The sequence below is a fragment of the Hippocampus bargibanti genome, linkage group LG12 (genome assembly GCF_051943395.1).
Source record: "Hippocampus bargibanti isolate YZ-2025 linkage group LG12, ASM5194339v1, whole genome shotgun sequence".
Taxonomy (NCBI): Eukaryota; Metazoa; Chordata; class Actinopteri; order Syngnathiformes; family Syngnathidae; genus Hippocampus; species Hippocampus bargibanti.
In genome coordinates this window covers 23,873,073-23,893,908 of record NC_142745.1, presented here as the reverse complement: position 1 = coordinate 23,893,908, position 20,836 = coordinate 23,873,073, and the positions used below count along the sequence as shown (strand labels likewise).

Genomic DNA, 20,836 nt, shown 5'->3' with positions numbered 1-20,836 from the left:
CAACAGACGTTTTTCAATGTAGCCACAAGGGAGAGGTCACAAGGGGGCACAAGCCAGTGTCTTATTGTGTCGGTCCCAAACCCGGATAAATAAAGGGTTGTGTCAGGAAGGGCATCGGATGTAATTTTTTTTTGCCAAAACAAATATGCGAATCAAACCTATGAATCCCATACCGGATCGGTCGAGACCCGGGTTAACAACGGCCGCCATTAGTACTGTTGACCTTCAGGGTGGCAGTGGAAAATGTATGGGAGCAAGGCTAGAAGCTTAGGGTCAGGGTTTAAGTTGTTCTATCATGGTGAAAACAGAAAGAGAAATGGATTGGGGTTATCCTAAAAGAGGAGTTTATTAGGAATGTCTTAGAAGTAAAAAGGGTATCAGAGAGAATGATGAGTCTGAAGCTAGAAATTGAAGGTGTGATGTTCAATGTTGTTTGTGGGTATGCCACACAAGTAGGATGTGAGCTGGCGGAGAAAGAGAAATTTTGGTTGGACTTTGATGCATTGTGAGCTGTGTATGAGTAGATGTGTTTATACACACAAACTGAAAGATCTCCTCCTTGTGAATGATTTAGTTGCCGTGCATGTGACGGGCAATTGGGGATAAGCCACTCAGGCACACGGGGAACATTCAAACTCCACAAATGAAGGTATCCGGAATGAAACCCTACACCTGTAAACCATTAGACCAACGTGCTAACCAGTTGCTCACTATGACGCTATTCTAGGGAATGAAATAGAGTGATTCCTCAGCTCAGGAACTTAATTGGTTCCCAGAAAGTGTGTGTAAAGGGAAAAGTTTGTCTTCCAAATATTTTTTTCTCATAACAAACCATTAAAATGAGAATAATCCATTCCCAGGTCCCCATAAAACATAATTATCTATGAAATAAGCCTTAAAACTACATAAAAAATACACCTTATTTTATGTATAATAAATGTGCTATTGTATCGTAATGAAATAAATAAACCGTACTTTATAATAAAGTCGTTTTATTGACCTTTGTGATGGTCGTTGACGGAGTTGCTTCTTGATGATATCCGAGTGAAGTTGCCGTGCTTTTTTGGCGATAATACCCTCACTCACACTGTCCACTGCTAGCTGCTGTTCATTAATCCAAATCAACAGAATTTTTTCAACCTCTTCTATTGTCTGAGACAGTTGCTTAGACAATACAAAAACACCCTTAATATCTTCCTTGTTTTTAAGGATGGTAGCAATGGTTGATTTCGCATACTGGTACTGGGACGCTAAGGCACACAAACGCACACCTCATTGGTGGTTTTCAATGACCTTCTTCTGCTCGAGCATCATTTTCTTTTGTATCCTCTTCGGCTTAACACTAGTCTGTGGTGGGGTCTTTTTCGGTCCCATAATAGCAAAAATACTACACTCGATAACAAATGACGTCTGCACTCAAAGAAAGTGGGATTGGAAAACTTTTGTCAGCCAAGACTATATGCTCACGAAATTAATGTTCGTGAGGTGAAAGGTTTGTGAGCTAAAGCGTTTGTAAGCTGAGTTATCACTGTACGAACAAGTGATTGGGAAACATACCTTCTTGTACAGCCATCCTGATTTGCAGACTTCTGCTTTCGGATTCCGTCGCATGGAGTTGGAGCGCTTCCCGAATGTCGCTGTCTTTCTCAACGTTCGCGACGTCTGCAAGTCAGAAGAACATTTTAAAAGACTAGTGACACGTGTTATATGAACAGTTTCACGGTGTCGGACCATCCAGTTGACTATGCTGCCGATTCATAATCAACTGTGGTGTCAAAATGGCCTAAATATTTTGAGAACTATCAAATGTTTATTTTTAGAGGTATGTAGAGTTTGTACTGTGTTCATTCTTACCCGTGCACAAGGTTGGACTTCCTGAGACACTTCTGACACCATGTTTGTACTTTGAGTGTGATTGCTCTTCTCGGCAGCAGTGTTCACTTTGCCTTTTATCATCGAATCGCAGTTCCTGACATTGATGAAAAAGCAATGATGTCGAGGTGGAGCATGTCCTCATTTTTTTAAATGCAGCATTGTATAGCGTTGCAAAATGGAGGTTTCCTGATGACATTTTAACAGTCGACGAGAGACATCTATCCAAGTTTTGGTTATAACAGTCTAGCTAGCTAGAAAGCAAGCTACCTAACTATCTATTTGCTATCTATAAGCTATCTTTTAGCTGCCTCGCTAGCTATCCAGCTAGCTATGGTTTATCTATCTAGCTATCTATCTCTTGTTTTTATTTATAATTCTATTTTATGTCTGTGTAAGCTCTCAGTCGTACAGGAGTGGTCCATCGATGAGAAGGTTTCTTCAGCCGTCATCTGTACAAAAGTGAAGGTTTCGGACGTTTCGCCTCCTATCCAAGAGGCTTCGTCAGCGAACTAAAGTCTGACTGGTCGTATCGGCCCCATTTATATATCCCTAATGTCCAGACCTGGTGGCGCCGGACACAGCTATGATAGGTCCCTAGTCTCAGGTTGGGGGGGGCGCGGGACCCCCCCCTGTGGCCCCACTGATTGTTCCTACATTCCTGACTAACGATTGGCCTATTACCCCCACTCCCCCCGGTATCACCTCATCAGCATAACGACCCTCATCAGCATTGCGAAAGTTGCCTAACCTGTTTTATAATAAGTTTAAGTGGGGCCGATGCGACCAGTCAGACTTTAGTTCGCTGACGAAGCCTCTTGGATAGAAGGCGAAACGTCCGAAACCTTCACTTTTGTACAGATGACGGCTGAAGAAACCTTCTCATCAATTCTATTTTATTTATTGTATTCTGTTTCTAATTGTATTTCATTTATCATAGTATCTATGCTTGTCTGTGACTGTAAAGTGTCCTTGAGAGCTTTGAAAGGCACTTAAAATCTTCTTTTCCTTTCGGCTTTTCCCTTCAAGGGGTCGCCACAGTGAATCAATGTCCTCCATCTTCAGAGGTTTGTTTCCCATGTTTGTTTTGCCAAGCTTTTACGTCAGATGCCCTTCCTGACACAACCCTCTGTATTTATCCAGGCTTGAGACCGGCACAAGAAGACTTATATCTATATCCCCTTGTGGCTACAGAACAAGCAACTCCCTCAGTAAAAGGCTCCCAAACACAAAATAGTCATCGACACAGCAACAATCAAAAAAGCAAAACTATATTCACCATTTGATGACAATGCTCTGACCTTACCGTGAAATAAAATGCATTATTATTGTTATTATTCGCGACTGTATCCTGTGACTGTAAAGTGACCTTTAGAGTTTGGAAAGGTACTTGTAAATGAAATGTATTATTATTATTATTATTATTATTATTATTATTATTATTATTATTATTATTATTATTATTATTATTACTGTATCTATTAACTATTAACTAGCGTTCTATCTATTTGAGTTACTTCCAGGTTGAGTGAACGCTGGCGCGTGCGGCTGCTGCTACTCACTCACAGAAAAGCTGTGACTGTAAAAATACTGTGACTGTAAAGTGACCTTGAGAGTTTTGAAAGGCGCTTTTAAATGAAATGTATTATTATTATTATTATTATTATTATTATTATTATTATTATTATTATTATTATTATTATTATTATTATCCATCAGTTTTCCGTACTGCTCGTTAGGGTCTCGGGGGTGCTGGAGCCTATCTCAGCTGTCTTCGGGCATGAGGCGGGGGACACCCTGAATTGGTTGCCAGCCAATCACAGGGCACACAAAGACGTACAACCGCTCTTATTATTATTATTATTATTATTATTATTATTATTATTATTATTATTAGTTGTAGTAGTAGTAGTAGTAGTCGTAGTAGTAGTAGTAGTAGTAGTAGTATTGTTAATTTTGCCCCCCCCCCCCCCCCCCCCCCAAAGATCACTCATGTTGGCCGGTTCAATCAATTTTGTGGCTTGTTCATAATAAATGGCAAAGCGCTCATCATCTGTGCTAACTTGAATTCTTGGTGATGCGTGTGGTAGTGCTGGGCTACCACAAAGAAATGTCCCAAAACCAAGGCCTTCATTATATGGTACTCACATTCAAGTCTGTCGTACTGTGGAACCAGAAACAGGCACAACGGAAATAAGTCACAATGAAGTCGCCAGTCAACTACAGCCTGAATCTGTACAGCAGGGCTTGTTTATCCCTTTAGCATCTTTTTTAAATCATCTGGGTCAACAGTCAGGTGCAACAGTCCTGCCAGGAAGCTTCTTAGGCTGTTTTATTGTTTTTTTAATCACTTTTCCAAGCAGCTCAGAGAAGGTTTTGCATGTGAAAAGTTTCTAACACTGCAATGCAATTAGCATGCTGACAACAACGTTTAGCACCCGTTCACTTACTGCAGATCGTTTTTTATTGGCGCAGATACTTGCAGCTGGATTGTGTTCATTCCTGGTCCAGCTGGTCTGCTGGCGTCATGTTGACTGAAAACAAGACAGAAAATAAAATGAGTATTTTATGAATACATTTCTCTGTTTCAAAATCGGGTCAACACCAACTTTTACACATGACCATCATGGCAAATGCTAACACAGATGAAAGCAGCACAATTCACAAGATGGACGAGGAAAGAGAGCATTAAAAAGAGGTTCAAAGCCAATGAAATACAACAGAAAAGCTGTCGCAAACAGAAACGTGTTGCAAAGGATAAGCGCTCAACAGAAGAGAGTTGCTTCAACTTCTCTTATTCGACACAATGACAGTTGGGACGGTGGGGAAAAAAATCATTGGCACCGCCCTAGCCACTCTGGAGGACTTCCACATCGCAAGAATCCAAACAAGGGTGCGGACAATTGTACTGGACCCTCCGCACCTTGCCCACCATCTTTTCCAGCTACTCCTTTAGGCAGGCGCTAGCGATTCATGCGCACCAAATCCAGCAGACATTGAAACGGCTTCTTCCTTAGTCGCCCTTAACTCTCTTAACATTCACCCAAATAGTACTGTATAGTGCCTCCATTTTTGTTAAGATGACACTAGCAGCGTGTTCTACTGGACACAAATTCCTTGTGTGTTCTACATACTTTCTGCTTCTGATTCTGATTTGTAGCTAAAGTTCTCCCACTGGACATGCTGATGTTTTTAATGCGACTCTTAATCGCTCGAAGCAAATTGCTTGCAGTGGACATTTCTGTCTGAGACACTTATTCTCGCCATTTATGGCTAAAACACAACTTACGAAGTGACAACAGCAGTCAAAGTAAAATCTCTAGATCCAGGATAATTGTGGTGATTGATGTAATATTGAGGTACACTGGCTGACAATGGATCAGATTGCTCTGAATGTTATGACATCCATGGTGTGGTGTGGGTACCTCAAATATTTAATATCTGATGTAAGTGCTCGAGAAACTACGCAGTGTTCAAATTATTATTTTTATTTTTCAGCATTGGCATGTGAACGTAAGAGATTGGCCATGGGCAGTGTGGATGCGTGTGTGGTGGATGTGTGGGCTTATAAGTGTACATGTGTGTTGGTTAACCTACAAACCTACATAGAGGGAGCTGCTGGTTAAGTAGAAAGGTGAATGAACACGCACAAGTCTCTTGTCTTTTCATAAAAACACAAAGAAATAAAGCTAATTACAAATGCCAGATGTTTAGCATAAATAAGCCAGCTTTACCCCAAAGGAAAAAAAACAAAATATGTTGTTTTTTTTTGTTATAGAGAAAGATATTACATCCATCAAGTTATTTCCTGGCCAACTGTATGTACGCTCCAGTGGACATGTAATAATATCACACTACACTTGCAGCGTATTGATTCACACAAATAGCTTCGTCAACGAACAAGCTTTTCGATAAGGACCGAAAGGTCCGACACCTTGAAATAAGTACAGATGATGGCTAAATAAACCTTTTCATCGATGGAACACTCCTGTATGACCGAGAGCTTACAGAGACGTATAACGTATATTCAAATATTACTGATGGACGTTATAAAATATATAGCTATCAAGCTAGTTTTATATATATATATATATATATATATATATATATATATATATATATATATATATATATATATATATATATATATATATATAGTAAAGTCTCGTTATACCGATATCGTTTATATTGATAATACTTATTACGACACTATTTTCATTTCCCATGCACATTTCTAGTCTTTTTATGAATAATTACTTCCTTTTAGTAAGATTCGTGGTTTTTACGGTAATCCGAATACTACGGTGCTCTTTTTCATCTCCCGCCGGCCATTTTGCTATGTTTATATCGATACAAAAGATATTTAAGATGAATCGATATTTGCTTAGGGGTTTCTATACAGTACCACCATTATCGAAATCTGTATCGGTCGTTGTATCGGTCGCGCCATTGGTCGACTTGGTCACGTGATTCGGTCACGTGAGTTTGTTACGTGACCAGCTACCGTGTAGCAGACGACGCCAGCTCGTGTGTCGCAGACGAGATTGAAGTGTTTGTGTTAAAAGGTAAAAATGGGAAGCAGAAGAAGATTGAGGACTTTTTTAAATTGCATACATAATACAGTAAGATGTAAGTGTTGCAGTTTCCCTGTTGTGTTATGTACATGCCCACTGTACTGCATATGAATGCAATCCTTTTTTACAACAATGTTTCTTGTTTTGTCTGCTGAAGATTTTGAAAATTACTGTACATTCCATACTGTTTATTAAAGGACAACCAATGTCACTTTTTATCCAAATGTAACACACCAATAAAAATGACTTCACGCCAAGACGTCTTGCATTGCTTGTGAATCCAAACAATGGCTTCAGATTCGGATAATATGCTTTCTTGTTACACATCCAGTTATGAATATGATTCAAATACACTGTAGTTCTGAAGAGGAAAGCATACATGTTTGCAATCGATTAAAGAATTATATGTGCCATTTTGAGGCAACATTGGGGGAACATCTTGTGGCGTCACACGAGCTGTCGCGGGACAGAGAGATTGGGCGAACCACGGGGCAGAATCATCTCAGACTCATCTCGGACTCACAGCCTCAAAGAGACTTACAAAGACCCGCACAGGCACGCCCGGCTCAAGCTGGGCGTCGGACGAACGTCACGGCACGACTTGCTCGACTCAGAGACCCAGAGACCCAGAGAGGTGTGAATAAAAGGCCAATACCCAAGAGGTACATGCAGATAACCATACCTGAAGCACTCGAAACTGCCAAACAAAGGCTCCAGGCCTTGGCCAGTCGCCTAAAGAGGTACACGAAAGAGAATGAGGCCAGAAGAATAAACAGGCTGTTCGCAACACAACCTGCGAAAGTGTACGCTCAGTTCTAACAGCAGAGCAGACCCTCCAAGGCTGGAAACTGAAAGATACTGGAAAGGCATATGGGAGAAGGAGGTCGCACATAACAGCAGTGCACAATGGCTGGTGACTCTGAAAGAGGAGCACTGCAACCTCCCTGAACAGAACCCAGTTACCATCACAGCGGCAGATATACAAGGAAGAGTCTCAGGTATGAAAAACTGGACGGCACCAGGCCCGGATATGGTCCACACCTACTGGCTAAAGAAACTCACAGCTCTCCACGAGCGCCTAGCAGCACAAATGAACCAGCTGCTGCTGGATGGGACTCACCCAGGATGGCTAACCGAAGGGCGAACAATCCTGATCATGAAGGATTCCTCAAAGGGTGCAGTTCCTTCCAACTATCGGCCAATAACCTGTCTCTCCACAACATGGAAGCTCATGTCAGGCATCATTGCGGCTAAGATAAGTGGACACATGGATCAATACATGAGCAAAGCACAGAAAGGCATTAGTAGAGATACTAGAGGTGCCAAACATCAGCTGCTGGTTGACAGAACAGTCGCTCAAGACTGCAGGTCCCGACATACCAACCTGTGCACAGCCTGGATTGATTACAAGAAAGCATATGACTCGATGCCACACACATGGATCAATGAATGCTTGGAGTTGTATAAGGTCAACAGGACCCTGAGAGCCTTCGTTGCAAACTCGATGAGGATGTGGAAAACCACACTTGAAGCCAATGGCAAGCCACTAACGCAAGTGTCCATCAAATGTGGCATATACCAAGGTGATGCACTCTCCCCACTGCTGTTCTGCATAGGACTGAACCCCCTCAGCCAGATAATCGCCAAGACAGGCTATGGATACCGCCTCAGAAATGGAGCTACGATCAGTCACCTCCTCTACATGGATGACATCAAGCTGTATGCTAAGAGCGAAAGGGACATAGACTCCCTGATCCACACAACCAGGATCTACAGCAGTGATATCGGAATGTCATTCGGGCTGGAGAAATGTAGTCGGATGGTGACTAAGAGGGGCAAGGTAGTCCACACTGAAGGGGTCTCACTCACTGAAGGAACAATAGCAGACATTGAAAACAGCTACAAGTACCTCGGTATACCACAGTCCAATGGCAACCTCGAATGAGCAACAAGGAAAGCGGCTACGACCAAATACCTCCAGCGGGTGAGGCAAGTCCTCAGAAGCCAGCTCAATGGCAAGAACAAGACCCGGGACAGCAGTCAAAGTAAAATCTCTAGATCCAGGATAATTGTGGTGATTGATGTAATATTGAGGTACACTGGCTGACAATGGATCAGATTGCTCTGAATGTTATGACATCCATGGTGTGGTGTGGGTACCTCAAATATTTAATATCTGATGTAAGTGCTCGAGAAACTACGCAGTGTTCAAATTATTATTTTTATTTTTCAGCATTGGCATGTGAACGTAAGAGATTGGCCATGGGCAGTGTGGATGCGTGTGTGGTGGATGTGTGGGCTTATAAGTGTACATGTGTGTTGGTTAACCTACAAACCTACATAGAGGGAGCTGCTGGTTAAGTAGAAAGGTGAATGAACACGCACAAGTCTCTTGTCTTTTCATAAAAACACAAAGAAATAAAGCTAATTACAAATGCCAGATGTTTAGCATAAATAAGCCAGCTTTACCCCAAAGGAAAAAAACAAAATATGTTGTTTTTTTTTGTTATAGAGAAAGATATTACATCCATCAAGTTATTTCCTGGCCAACTGTATGTACGCTCCAGTGGACATGTAATAATATCACACTACACTTGCAGCGTATTGATTCACACAAATAGCTTCGTCAACGAACAAGCTTTTCGATAAGGACCGAAAGGTCCGACACCTTGAAATAAGTACAGATGATGGCTAAATAAACCTTTTCATCGATGGAACACTCCTGTATGACCGAGAGCTTACAGAGACGTATAACGTATATTCAAATATTACTGATGGACGTTATAAAATATATAGCTATCGAAGCTAGTTTTATATATATATATATATATATATATATATATATATATATATATATATATATATAAGTAAAGTACTCGTATATCGATATTAAGGAGTCGAAAAAGTACTCGATTATAACCGACTATCGTTTATATCTCGATAATACTATATTACGACACTATTATTCATATATCCCATGCACATTATCTAGTCTATATATATATGAATAATATACATCCTCGTCTACCACCAGGAGGTGTCGTCCCTTTCACTCTACCAGGTAAGTGCCAGGAATACTACGGTCTGCTCATTATCCAGTGCTGTTCCCGCACTGGCGCATTTTGCTGGACTGTATGTATATCCGATGTTACCAGAAAGATACTGTTGCAACCACTCGAATCGATATTTGCTTAGGGGTTTCTATGCACAAGTGATCCGACCATCATCAGGAGAATCTGTATCGGTCGTTGTATCCAGGCTCGCGCCAGCTTGGTCGAGCCTTGGTCATCGTGATTTCGGTCACGTGAGTTCTGTTACGTGACCCAGCTACTCGAGATATGCAGACGACGACAACAGCTTCGTGTGTCGCAGACACGAGATCTGAAGTGGTTTGCTGTTACACTAAGTCTGTAAAAATGGGAAGCCCACAGGACAGACACCACTTGGAGGAGTTTATTTTAAATTGTTCATACATAATACAGTAAGATGTTTAAGTAGATATGCAGTTTCACCTGTTATGTGTTATGTAGTTTCCATGCCACATCTGTACACCTGCAGTTATTGGAATTGTTCAGGATCCTTTTGTTACAACAACTTGTCTTGTTGTTGTATATCTTGATAGATATATATGATATAATAAGTCTGGAGGACACTGATTTGCTGTGGCGACCCCTTGTAGGGAAATGTCAAAAGGAAAAGAAGACTTATAGGCATTATCAAGTACAATATTTAGCTAGTTATCCAGCTAGGTAGCTCGCTATATATTCATATATTACTTATGGACGTTATCAAGTACAATATATAGCGAGCTATTTAGCTAGTTAGCTAGCTATCTATTCATTAATTACTTATAGGCATTATCAAGTACAATATATAGCTAGCTATCTAGTTAGCTAGATATATATCATATATTATTTATGGGCATGCTCAAGTACAATATATAGCTAGCTATCTAGCTAGTTAGCTAACGATATATCATATATTGCTTATGGGCATTCTCAAGTAGAATATATAGCAAGCTATCTAGCTAGTTAGCTCGCTATGTATTCCTATATTACTTATGGACGTTATCAAGTTCAATATATAGCTATCTATCTACCTAGTTAGCTAGCTAGATATTCATATATTACTTTAGAGTATTATCAAGTACAATAAATAGCTAGCTAGTAAGCTAGTTATATATCAGATATTACTTATGGGCATTCTCAAGTACAATATATAGCTAGTTAGCTGGCTATATATTCTTATATTACTTTTAGGCATTATCAAGTACAATATATAGCTAGCTATCTAGCTAGTTAGTCAAATAGACAGACAGACAGACAAACGGGACCCATGCCAGTGTTATCGCAACCCACTCGTGGATGAGGCTGAACAACAGTAGGTCATCACCCAGCCACATGACTTACAAAATCATTTTCTCCGATGTTTACTCCAGCTCACGCTACGTGATGCACAACGTCATAGACAAAGAGCTTATCGTGCAATGCTTCTGATTGCGACTGCATTGCAGTCATCTGTGACCTCCAAGCATTTGGCCATGCACTCCTATGTCAACCTCTCGTTATCTCCACATCCCGTCTTAGCCTCAGAACCGAGTGTTACCGCCTCCACTCTTTCTCCACCTACCTGATTCTCCTGTCCACACGGAACTTCAACATCCTTCCCTGGATAGCTCATGTACGAACAGTATAGGAGACAGGCAGTACCAACAGATGGACACACAGATGACAGATGCAGAAAGGCACAACAAAGGGAGGAGAGCTGCTGAAAAGATGGAGAAGGGGAGAGAGTCACATTGCTGGCTATTTCTCTTTCAGACCGCATGCCTCTCCCCTTTTGTAGCTTGTTTCCTCACCTGTCTCACCCTCTGCTTTCTCTTTTGCTCCCTCCCCTCCTTCTGTCACACAAACGCACACATGGGCACAAACATACACACACCATGCCTTCCGGCAAAGAAATGCAGCACTCAGCTTATTCATTCCTCACATGGTTGATACTGTACATGCTCTATTAGAGCCTCTTTCTTGTTCAGTTAATGTCGTTTGCTCTCAGTGATGCCTCGATGTCTGTGCACTGGAAAACAGTGGCGGGCCATGCATGTCACTCCGAAGCCTTCAGTAGTTCTATGTCTGTGCTATTACTACACGTCCACCAGAGGGTGCCGCAAATCAGGAAGTAACTGGTGACTTGAAGAAACTTAAGGACAACCGACGTCACGTTTCCTAACTGACATCAGAAAAACGTTTTATAGAATCTAAATACCCAAAACACACAGTATGATATTTTTAGTCAAATGCAAAACACCAATAAAAATGACTTAAAGTATCTAAAAAGTACTTCAATTTGAAACCGGAAGTGGCCAGTTTCAGAAGCTCCCGCCCCCATGTTCGTGGGTGTCACGGGAAGACATCTTGCCTTGCTCGAGAATCAAAACAATGGCTTCAGATTCGGAGAATATGCTTTCTTGTTACTCATCCAGTTATGAATATGATTCAAATAGTTCTGAAGAGGAAAGCATACATGTTTGCAATCGATTAAATAATTTATTCTGTGTCATTTTGAGGGGGGAAATGTAGCACTGAATGTGTGTCATCTGGGTGGGGAAATGTAGCACCGAAAACAGGCAGAAGAGGGCGACAAAGCTCCGTGGAAAGTTCAGTGGAAACTGGCTGATTCATTCCTTACAATTTTTGTCAGTGAATATCAAAGAGATGCTCGGTGCCACACACAAGAATTCACCATTGCGTTATTTATGTTTTCCTTCTAATTTCGCCATCAACACGGATCAACACGAAGTTTTCAGACCAATTTCCAACGGAGCTCTGGCACCATGCCAGAGCTCCTTTGGAAATTGGTTGGTTCTTCACCTCGGAATTTTTGTCAGCGAATATCTAATAGTTGTCTCGGTGTAACATACAACGATTCACCATTGCGTTAATTATGTGTTTTCCTTGTAATTTCGCCATCAACACGGATCAACACGAAGTTTTCAGACCAAACAAAGTATTACAAAATGCATTGAGGTGATGCAAGTTATGTCCTTTCTCACTGAGGGGCGTTACTTCAGTGACGTAGGGTGAGGACTCGTCACCAACTCAAAAACAAGACTTCCGGAATATTCAGCGCAAGTCTTAGAACGTAAAATATAGCTAAATGTGGTGGAATCTTTGTAAAATACGCTCAATAGAAGTCATTTGAGGCAATTTTACAAATTATGGACACAACTTGTCCGGAGCCGTCGGTTGTTCTTTAAACCATCCATTTTCTAACCACACAGGTAACACAGAGATGTGGATGAATATGTCAAGAGATCCTTTCATCTATTACAATTTTCTGGAAGTACGGCATTCTCCCATTCGTCATATCAGCACCTTTGCCAAGCATGAGCATACATGCATGCACTTACATTTGTGTGTATTACTCAACTTTAATTCACCCAGCTAAAATGCATTAAGACACTTATATGCTTCTTGAACTCACAAGTACACACATGACGAAAGAAAATACACAAATTAAAAGAAGGTGGATGATTTAAGGACTTGGGGTCAACTGTCCAGAGCAATTGAGACTGTGGAAAAGAGGTGAAGAAGTGTGTCCAGGCAGGTGAGAAGAGTTTCAGCTAAGATGAAAGGAAATGTGGATAAAACAGTGGTGAGACCAGACATGATGTTTGGAATGGAGACAGTGCCACTGAGGAAAAGACAGGAAGCAGAGCTGGAGGTAGCACAGATGAAGACGTTGAGGTTTTATTTGGGAGTGACCAGGTTGGATCGGATCAGGAATGAGGGACAACTTAGAGCCATTGGAGAGAAAGTCAGAGAGACCATACTGAGATGGTTTGGACATGTCCAGAGAAGAGAGAGGGAGTATATTGGTAGAAGAATGCTGAGTTGTGAACGACCAGGCGAGAGACCGAGAGGAAGACAAAAGAGGAGGTTTATGGATGTTGTCAAAGAGGACATCACAGTACCTGGTGTGAGAGACGTGGAAGCACAAAACAGGGTTAGATGGAGGACCCTGAATCGCTGTGGCGCCCCCTTGTTTTATTTTATTTTGTGTAGTTACTGGTTACATGTCAAATCTGATTCTAATGGAGCATAGTAGGATTATCGATGAAAAGGTTTCTTCAGCCATCAAGATCTTCAGATGAGGAGCGAAACATCCGACACCTTCAAAAAAACACAGTTGACGGCTGAAGAAACCTTTTCATTGATGGGCATATCCTGTACGACTGAGAGTCTACACAGTAATTTCGAATCCTTCTAAATTACAAATACTCAACCACATTGAGACCAGGCACTTGATAGTTTTAATGTCATAGATTTAATCATGTAGGTTTTCATCAGTTTCATAACAAAGCTAACCAAAAAACTGACACATGCTTCAGGTCCACCTGCAGCCTCCCAGTGGCCAGAGTTCTGCCAACAAGTTAGAAAGGCTGAGGCTTGAATGACTCTGAACCATCAGTTCTCTAACCACATAGCAATCCTTTCATTTCTTTTTGGATTTCCTGAAACTTCTTAAACAGGCTCTGTAATCACATTAGTCGCATCAGCAGACTGATGCGTGAGATCAGGGACTTGCCTGATCTCACGCATACAAGCACATACAGTATAAGTGCACAGCATCTAAGTCCAAGGCACCAAAAGGCAAAACGAGAAACGGTATGGTCCTAAAATAAAATGAAACTCTCAAAATACTATAAACATGCCGATGTGCTTACCTTTCTTAGTTTCCTTCTTGAGTTCACGGCACCGCTCTTCTTTGGTGTTATTTTTACACTCCTGTCTTCCTGTGTGGAGCAACCGCCTTCAACACGCTGAGGCTTGGCTGGAATGGACTTGTTTGTAGAAACACCCCAGTGGTCAGGATTGAATATGGGAAAGAGAAAGTGAGAGAGAGAGAGAGCCAACACATGTGAGAGAGTGCAGAAATGAAAGAAGAGAAATTTGAAACCACCCACTCTCCAGAAACAATCAACCCCCCACCCTTGCTCTACTCTGCAACCTCTATCTCCCTCACTGCTTGCCTCACTTTCTCCTCGTCTGCCTCAACATCCATATAATATGACAAGTCAATGGTCATTTCTTTCAAGGTTCGACTATTTTGGTTGTTGATTTTATTTCCTTACACTTTTCATTCCTCACTATTCAAGGCAGTGTAAAGAGGACACTGAAAAATGGGGGGTTTCTCAGCAGGTAACTCACACTAGCCAAAGGCAAGATCTAAGAAATGATACTTATCGAAAAAGAAAGGATACAACTCCTCATAACCACCAGTGTCCGAAAGTCACATCACCAAAAATATTTCAAATCTTGGACTAGAAAACTCTTAACTGTCCAGAACAGTGGAGAGTGTGGAAAAGAGGTGAATAAGTGTGTCCAGGCAGAGTGGAACGGCTGGAGAAAAGTGTCAGGTGTGATGTGTGATAGAAGAGTTTCAGTTAGGATGAAAGGAAAGGTGTATAAAATGGTGAGAAGGAGCCATAGAAATAGATAGGTTTAAAAGTGGCGTAGAGACGAGGTTGATGGCAAACCCGGAAGTGACGGCACGGGTTGAGCGTCCATAGTAACGTGGCTTGGTTGGCATAGAAATAAGATAGTTTTGAGCGTATTTAGGTCTATTTAACGTATGGATGCTGTAAAAAGGAACAACAGTTGGGGGCCGCAATGTTTCGCTTACGGATGCTTCAACTACAAGCTGAAAAACAAAGGAATTTCGTTCTTCAAGTGAGTGAAAATGAAATTTCTATAAAAAGAAAAAAAAAATAGTTTTGCGATGTTTTAGCGACTAATTTTCGTCCTGTTTTCGATCTTCGACCGTGTATAAGTACGTTCTAGCTGTTCTTCATTAGTATGAAATTGAATTGGCTCTGCCTCCTCAAGCATGTAACTAATTCGACACTAAATTTGAACTGCAGGGGTGTGCGTTTCACTAAACATTGCTAACGTAGCAATATTGCTAATATATTGCTAAGTTCATTGTTAACGCTAAAAACGTGTCTCACTAAACATCATTTAGCAATGTTGTTAACGCTTAGCAATATTGCTAAATAGCAAAGTTTAGTGAAACGCGCCCCAGGTTAGCCGACTCTGCTCATATAACATACTAATAATTACTTTTGATCCGTTGTAGATTTCACACATATATACACTATACACAGTGTTACCTAATCCTCTACAATTTCTGATTTAGTCCAATTCCGATCACCAATTAAGTATGATCATTCTTTATGAATGTTATTTTTTTCACGTTTGAAGATTGGTTACAATCACACTCAAAAGATAATTATACTATGTATTTGAATTTTCAATCTTAAAGAGCTGTCATTTCTATTATTCATAACATTTTTAGACTCTGAATAAATATACATCAATATTGGTGTATTTAATTGCAATTGTATGTTTTGGATTATAAAAAATTATAATCCAAAGCATATCTGATCTTGAGGTTTTTGGACTTGTCCGACTTCACATCGCGCCGAAAGACGACGTGAGAGTCAAGTAGTTGTCTTCTAAAACATATTTAGCCACAAAGTATTAGAATTTCGTCGAATACCGGAAGAAAATCGAGCAAAAATTATTCATATGGTACGGAACTGTGTCAGAGGCTACAACTCGTGACGTCATCAGTGACAACACGACCTAGTGACCGCGGGTGCAATGCTATTGCCTCCTTTGGGCACTTCTAAACCTATCATTTCTATTGAAGGAGCAGTGCTGGAGGTAGCACAGATGAAGACGCTGATGTTTTATTTGGGAGAACATTGCTAACGTAGCAATATTGCTAATATATTGCTAAGTTCATTGTTAACGCTAAAAACGTGTCTCACTAAACATCATTTAGCAATGTTGTTAACGCTTAGCAATATTGCTAAATAGCAAAGTTTAGTGAAACGCGCCCCAGGTTAGCCGACTCTGCTCATATAACATACTAATAATTACTTTTGATCCGTTGTAGATTTCACACATATATACACTATACACAGTGTTACCTAATCCTCTACAATTTCTGATTTAGTCCAATTCCGATCACCAATTAAGTATGATCATTCTTTATGAATGTTATTTTTTTCACGTTTGAAGATTGGTTACAATCACACTCAAAAGATAATTATACTATGTATTTGAATTTTCAATCTTAAAGAGCTGTCATTTCTATTATTCATAACATTTTTAGACTCTGAATAAATATACATCAATATTGGTGTATTTAATTGCAATTGTATGTTTTGGATTATAAAAAATTATAATCCAAAGCATATCTGATCTTGAGGTTTTTGGACTTGTCCGACTTCACATCGCGCCGAAAGACGACGTGAGAGTCAAGTAGTTGTCTTCTAAAACATATTTAGCCACAAAGTATTAGAATTTCGTCGAATACCGGAAGAAAATCGAGCAAAAATTATTCATATGGTACGGAACTGTGTCAGAGGCTACAACTCGTGACGTCATCAGTGACAACACGACCTAGTGACCGCGGGTGCAATGCTATTGCCTCCTTTGGGCACTTCTAAACCTATCATTTCTATTGAAGGAGCAGTGCTGGAGGTAGCACAGATGAAGACGCTGATGTTTTATTTGGGAGTGACCAGATTGGATCGGATCAAGAATGAGGGACAATTTAGAGCCATTGGAGAGAAAGTCAGAAAGGCCATACTGAGATGGTTTGGAAATGTCCAGAGAAGAGAGAGGGATTATATTAGAGGAAGAATGCTGAGTTGTGAACTACCAGGCGAGAGACCAAGAGGAAGACCAAAGAGGAGGGTTATGGATGTTGTCAAAGAGGACATGACAGTACCTGGTGTGAGAGAAAAGGATGCACAAAACAGGGTTAGATGGAGGACACTGATTCGCTGTGGCGACCCCTTGCATTATTTTATTTTGCGTAGTTACTGGTTACAGGTCAAATCTGATTCTAATGGAGCAACTCATATTAAGGCTTTGGAGTCCAACTGAGATGGTTTGGACATGTCCAGATGAGAGAGAGTGACTATATCGGTAGAAGGACACTGAACCTTGAACTGCCAGGCAGGTGACCCAAAGGAATACCTAAAATCAGGTTCATGGATGTTGTCAAAGAGGACATGAAGGTAGCTGGTGTGAGAGAAGAGGATGCACAAAACCGGCTTATATGGAGGACACTAATTGACTGTGGCTGTCATGATCTGGTTGGCGACCAACGGGTGGCGCTGTCGGCCCCGCCTGCACCTGCACAGGTGCTGGTCGTTACAATCAGTGACACTTAAAAGGACTCCCAGCACGACCAGTCGGTGTTGGGTAATTGTTGAACGCATTGTATGCTTTTGTATGCAATTGTATGCATTGTGTGTGGTGCATGTGTTTGTTTAACCTTGGCGGATTTTTAATCTTGGTTTTCGTTTGATACTTTGTATTTTTTGCGTTCAGATGATTTTGATGTTTTAGATTTTGTTCCTGCTGACCTTATTTTAATACAATTTGTCAAAGACAACCTCCTGCTCCCTCCTGCCTGCTTTTTGGGATCCGCACCCGCCATCACCACCTTGCAAAATGTGACTGTGGCGACCGCTGAAGGGAAAAGCCCAAAGGAAAAGAAAAGGACTAGAAACCCTTAAAATTCCAAACGTGGACAAAGTCTCAGCATTAATTTTGAATCACTATTCTGCAATGGTGGATTCCCTCACAAATTAATTCCTGAAAAATCAGTGATGAATGTTCTTGACTTTGAGTAATGGTGGTGCTTCCGAGACCAATAAAAACTAATCCAATCCAATCAAATTATGTGGTTGATCCAGTGGTTCTGAGAACTGCCTTCTCGTTTGACTTGATATTTTTCTGCATTCTGTACATTTAAAAATGCTCATGCTTCTTCCGTGGATTCTCGTTGTTCCTGGAGGAACACACATTATGCATTTAGAGAGAAGGCCAATTCCTGGAGTGCAACAATTTAGGTCAGAGGCATTTGGGTGATCATTAGCATTGATCAAGTCGATCTGTAGGCCTTCTTAATATTTGTGACACATTCCAATAGAGTGATACATCAGCTTATGAACGCTTTCGCTCACGAACTTTACCTTGACAAACATTAAATTCGCGAGAATATAATCTCAGCATACAAACTAGTTTTCGGTTGACGAACCACACCACACAGCGCCACAGTGGCTGGCGGACTAGTTTTCGGCAGATGAACACCAAACCACACGGTCAACAGTGCCACGGTGCTTGGCGGACTAATTTTCTTCACTACCTTCCGTTGATTGCAGACGTGGTTTGATATCGAGAGAAGTACTTTTGCTATTATGGGAGCGAAAAAGACCCCGCCAGAGGACACTAAAAAAAGATCATCGAAAAACACCAACAAGGCGTTTGTGTGACTTAGCGTCCCAGTGCCAGTAAGTCGACCGTTGCTATGTGTGGCTAAGGGTGTTTCTGTGTTGTCTAAGCAACGGTCTCAGGCAATAGAAGAGGTTGAAAAACCTCTGTTGATCTGGATTAACGAAAAGCAGCTACCAGGGGACAGTGTGTAAGGGTATTATCGCCGAGAAAGCATGGCGACTTCACTCGGATGTCATTAAGAGGCAACTACATAAATGACCATCACAAAGGTAAATAAAATGATTTTATTATACAGTACAGTTTATTTCCTCAATTACAATACAATAGCACATTTATTGTACATAAAATTGTGTATATTTTGTGTTGTTTTAAGGCTTATTTAGTCGAAAATTTTGTTTTATGGGGACCTGGGAACAGATTATTGTCATTGTAATGGTTTCTTATGGGAAATAAATGTTTGGAAAATGAGCTTCCACACAGTTTCTGGGGACCAATTAAGTTCGCAAGCTGAGGTATCACTATTATTTTGTCTACTGCTTGTCATGGAGAATCATAGTTTTAGCGCCAGCCTGTTTGACATGCATATGTGCCCTTTATGTGCATTTTTCAATTTTGGGTTTTAAGAACATTCAAGGCTCAGTTGTGCAGTTGTGCCATCCACAGAGGCACAAGAGAGATGAGCCAAGAGCCAGTTTGCAAATTATGATGGGAACGCATTGATTATAGAGCGGATGTGTGTGGGTTATTTTTAGGACTGCACTGAACGTCAACACTCAACACATGAATGTATGCATCCAAGACGATGCATTTTCAAGCTGGGATATCAAAGTTTCAATGGATTTTGGAAATCAGTCATACAAGTTACAGAGCAAACAAATGCACATTAGGCTTCGCTGCATTTGAAGGCAATTAAAGGCACAAATATCAACACTGATTACAAGCTACATAAGTGAAACACTTTTCATTGAAAAAACATCAGTTTATCATCCATCCATTCATTCATTGTTCTGTTCGTCCATCCATTCATCCATTCATTTTGGAGACTTTTTATCCTTGTTAATGAGTGTTGTGCTTGAGTCTTTCATAGCTGACGTTAGGCGTGAGGGGGTGTATGCCCTGGATGGGTTGCCAGACAATTGTAGGACACATTACAACTACTACTGTATATGTAAAATTTAGGGCCAATTTCATTTTTTAATTTTTAACGCTCCCGGTTCTCGGTTTTCGCCTATCTGTTGAACTCATTCACTGCTAGACGTGCTAGAACAGGGGTCTCAAGCTCAATTTACACGGGGGCCGCTGGAGGCACAGTCTGGGTGAGTCTGGGCCGCATCGGGATTTCCACAAGAAAAGCACAGATAAAACATTCCAATGTTCTCAAAATCTTTATTTTTAACACACAAGTTTCAAATGTCTGTATTCACAGTTCTTTATCCTTTAAAGGACAACCGACATCACTTTTTTTCCTAACTGACATCAGAAAAACGTTTTATAGCATCTAAAATACCTAAAACACACAGTATGATATTTTTAGTCAAATACAAAACACCAATAAAAATGACTCAAAGTGTGCTGAATCTGCAAAAAAATGAAACAGGAAGTGGCCAGTTTCAGAAGGTCCCGCCCCCTTGTTCGTGGTGTCACCCCAAGACGTCTTGCCTTGCTGGAGAATCAAAACAATGGCTTCAGATTTGGAGAAAATGCTTTCTTGTTACTCATCCAGTTATGAATATGATTCAATAGTTCTGAAGAGGAAAGCATACATGTTTGCAATCGACTGCTACAATGTGTTCTTTTTTTGGTCAGGGGCGTTCCTTCCAATGACGTAACGTGAGGACTCGTCACCAACTCAAAAACAAGACTTCCGGAATATTCAGCACGGGTCTTAAAACGTAAAATATAGCTATATTTGTAAAATACGCTCAGTAGAAGTCATTTGAAGCCAATTTACAAATTATGAACACAACTTGTCCGGAGACGTCGGTTGTCTTTTAACTTTCTTAACATAAATAAAATATTGAACATGAACTGTCCTAAACATGGCTTCTCTTGCCTACTTCTTGCTGCTAG

General features: G+C 40.7%; 1 protein-coding gene across 7 annotated transcripts in view; it reads right to left on the bottom strand.

The window, feature by feature from the left end:
- The window catches only part of LOC148890937 (pleckstrin homology domain-containing family A member 6-like), a 53,621-nt gene that overhangs the window by 6,567 nt on the left and 26,218 nt on the right, over window positions 1-20,836 (bottom strand). For 5 of the 7 annotated variants that reach the window (XR_016116742.1, XR_016116740.1, XR_016116741.1 and 2 more), the window contains 4 exons: window positions 14,173-14,289; window positions 4,323-4,406; window positions 1,855-1,969; window positions 1,558-1,662 (listed from right to left, as the gene is read on the bottom strand). Coding sequence is in view for 3 of the 7 variants with exons in the window: in XM_089011170.1 (XP_088867296.1) it covers window positions 1,558-1,662; window positions 1,855-1,969; window positions 4,323-4,372 (270 nt within the window). In the remaining 4 variants the exon portion in view is untranslated. Of the gene's footprint in view, window positions 1-1,557; window positions 1,663-1,854; window positions 1,970-4,322; window positions 4,407-11,075; window positions 11,234-14,172; window positions 14,290-20,836 lie in introns of those variants that run through there. The other 2 variants (XM_089011169.1, XM_089011171.1) reach the window with 2 other exon arrangements.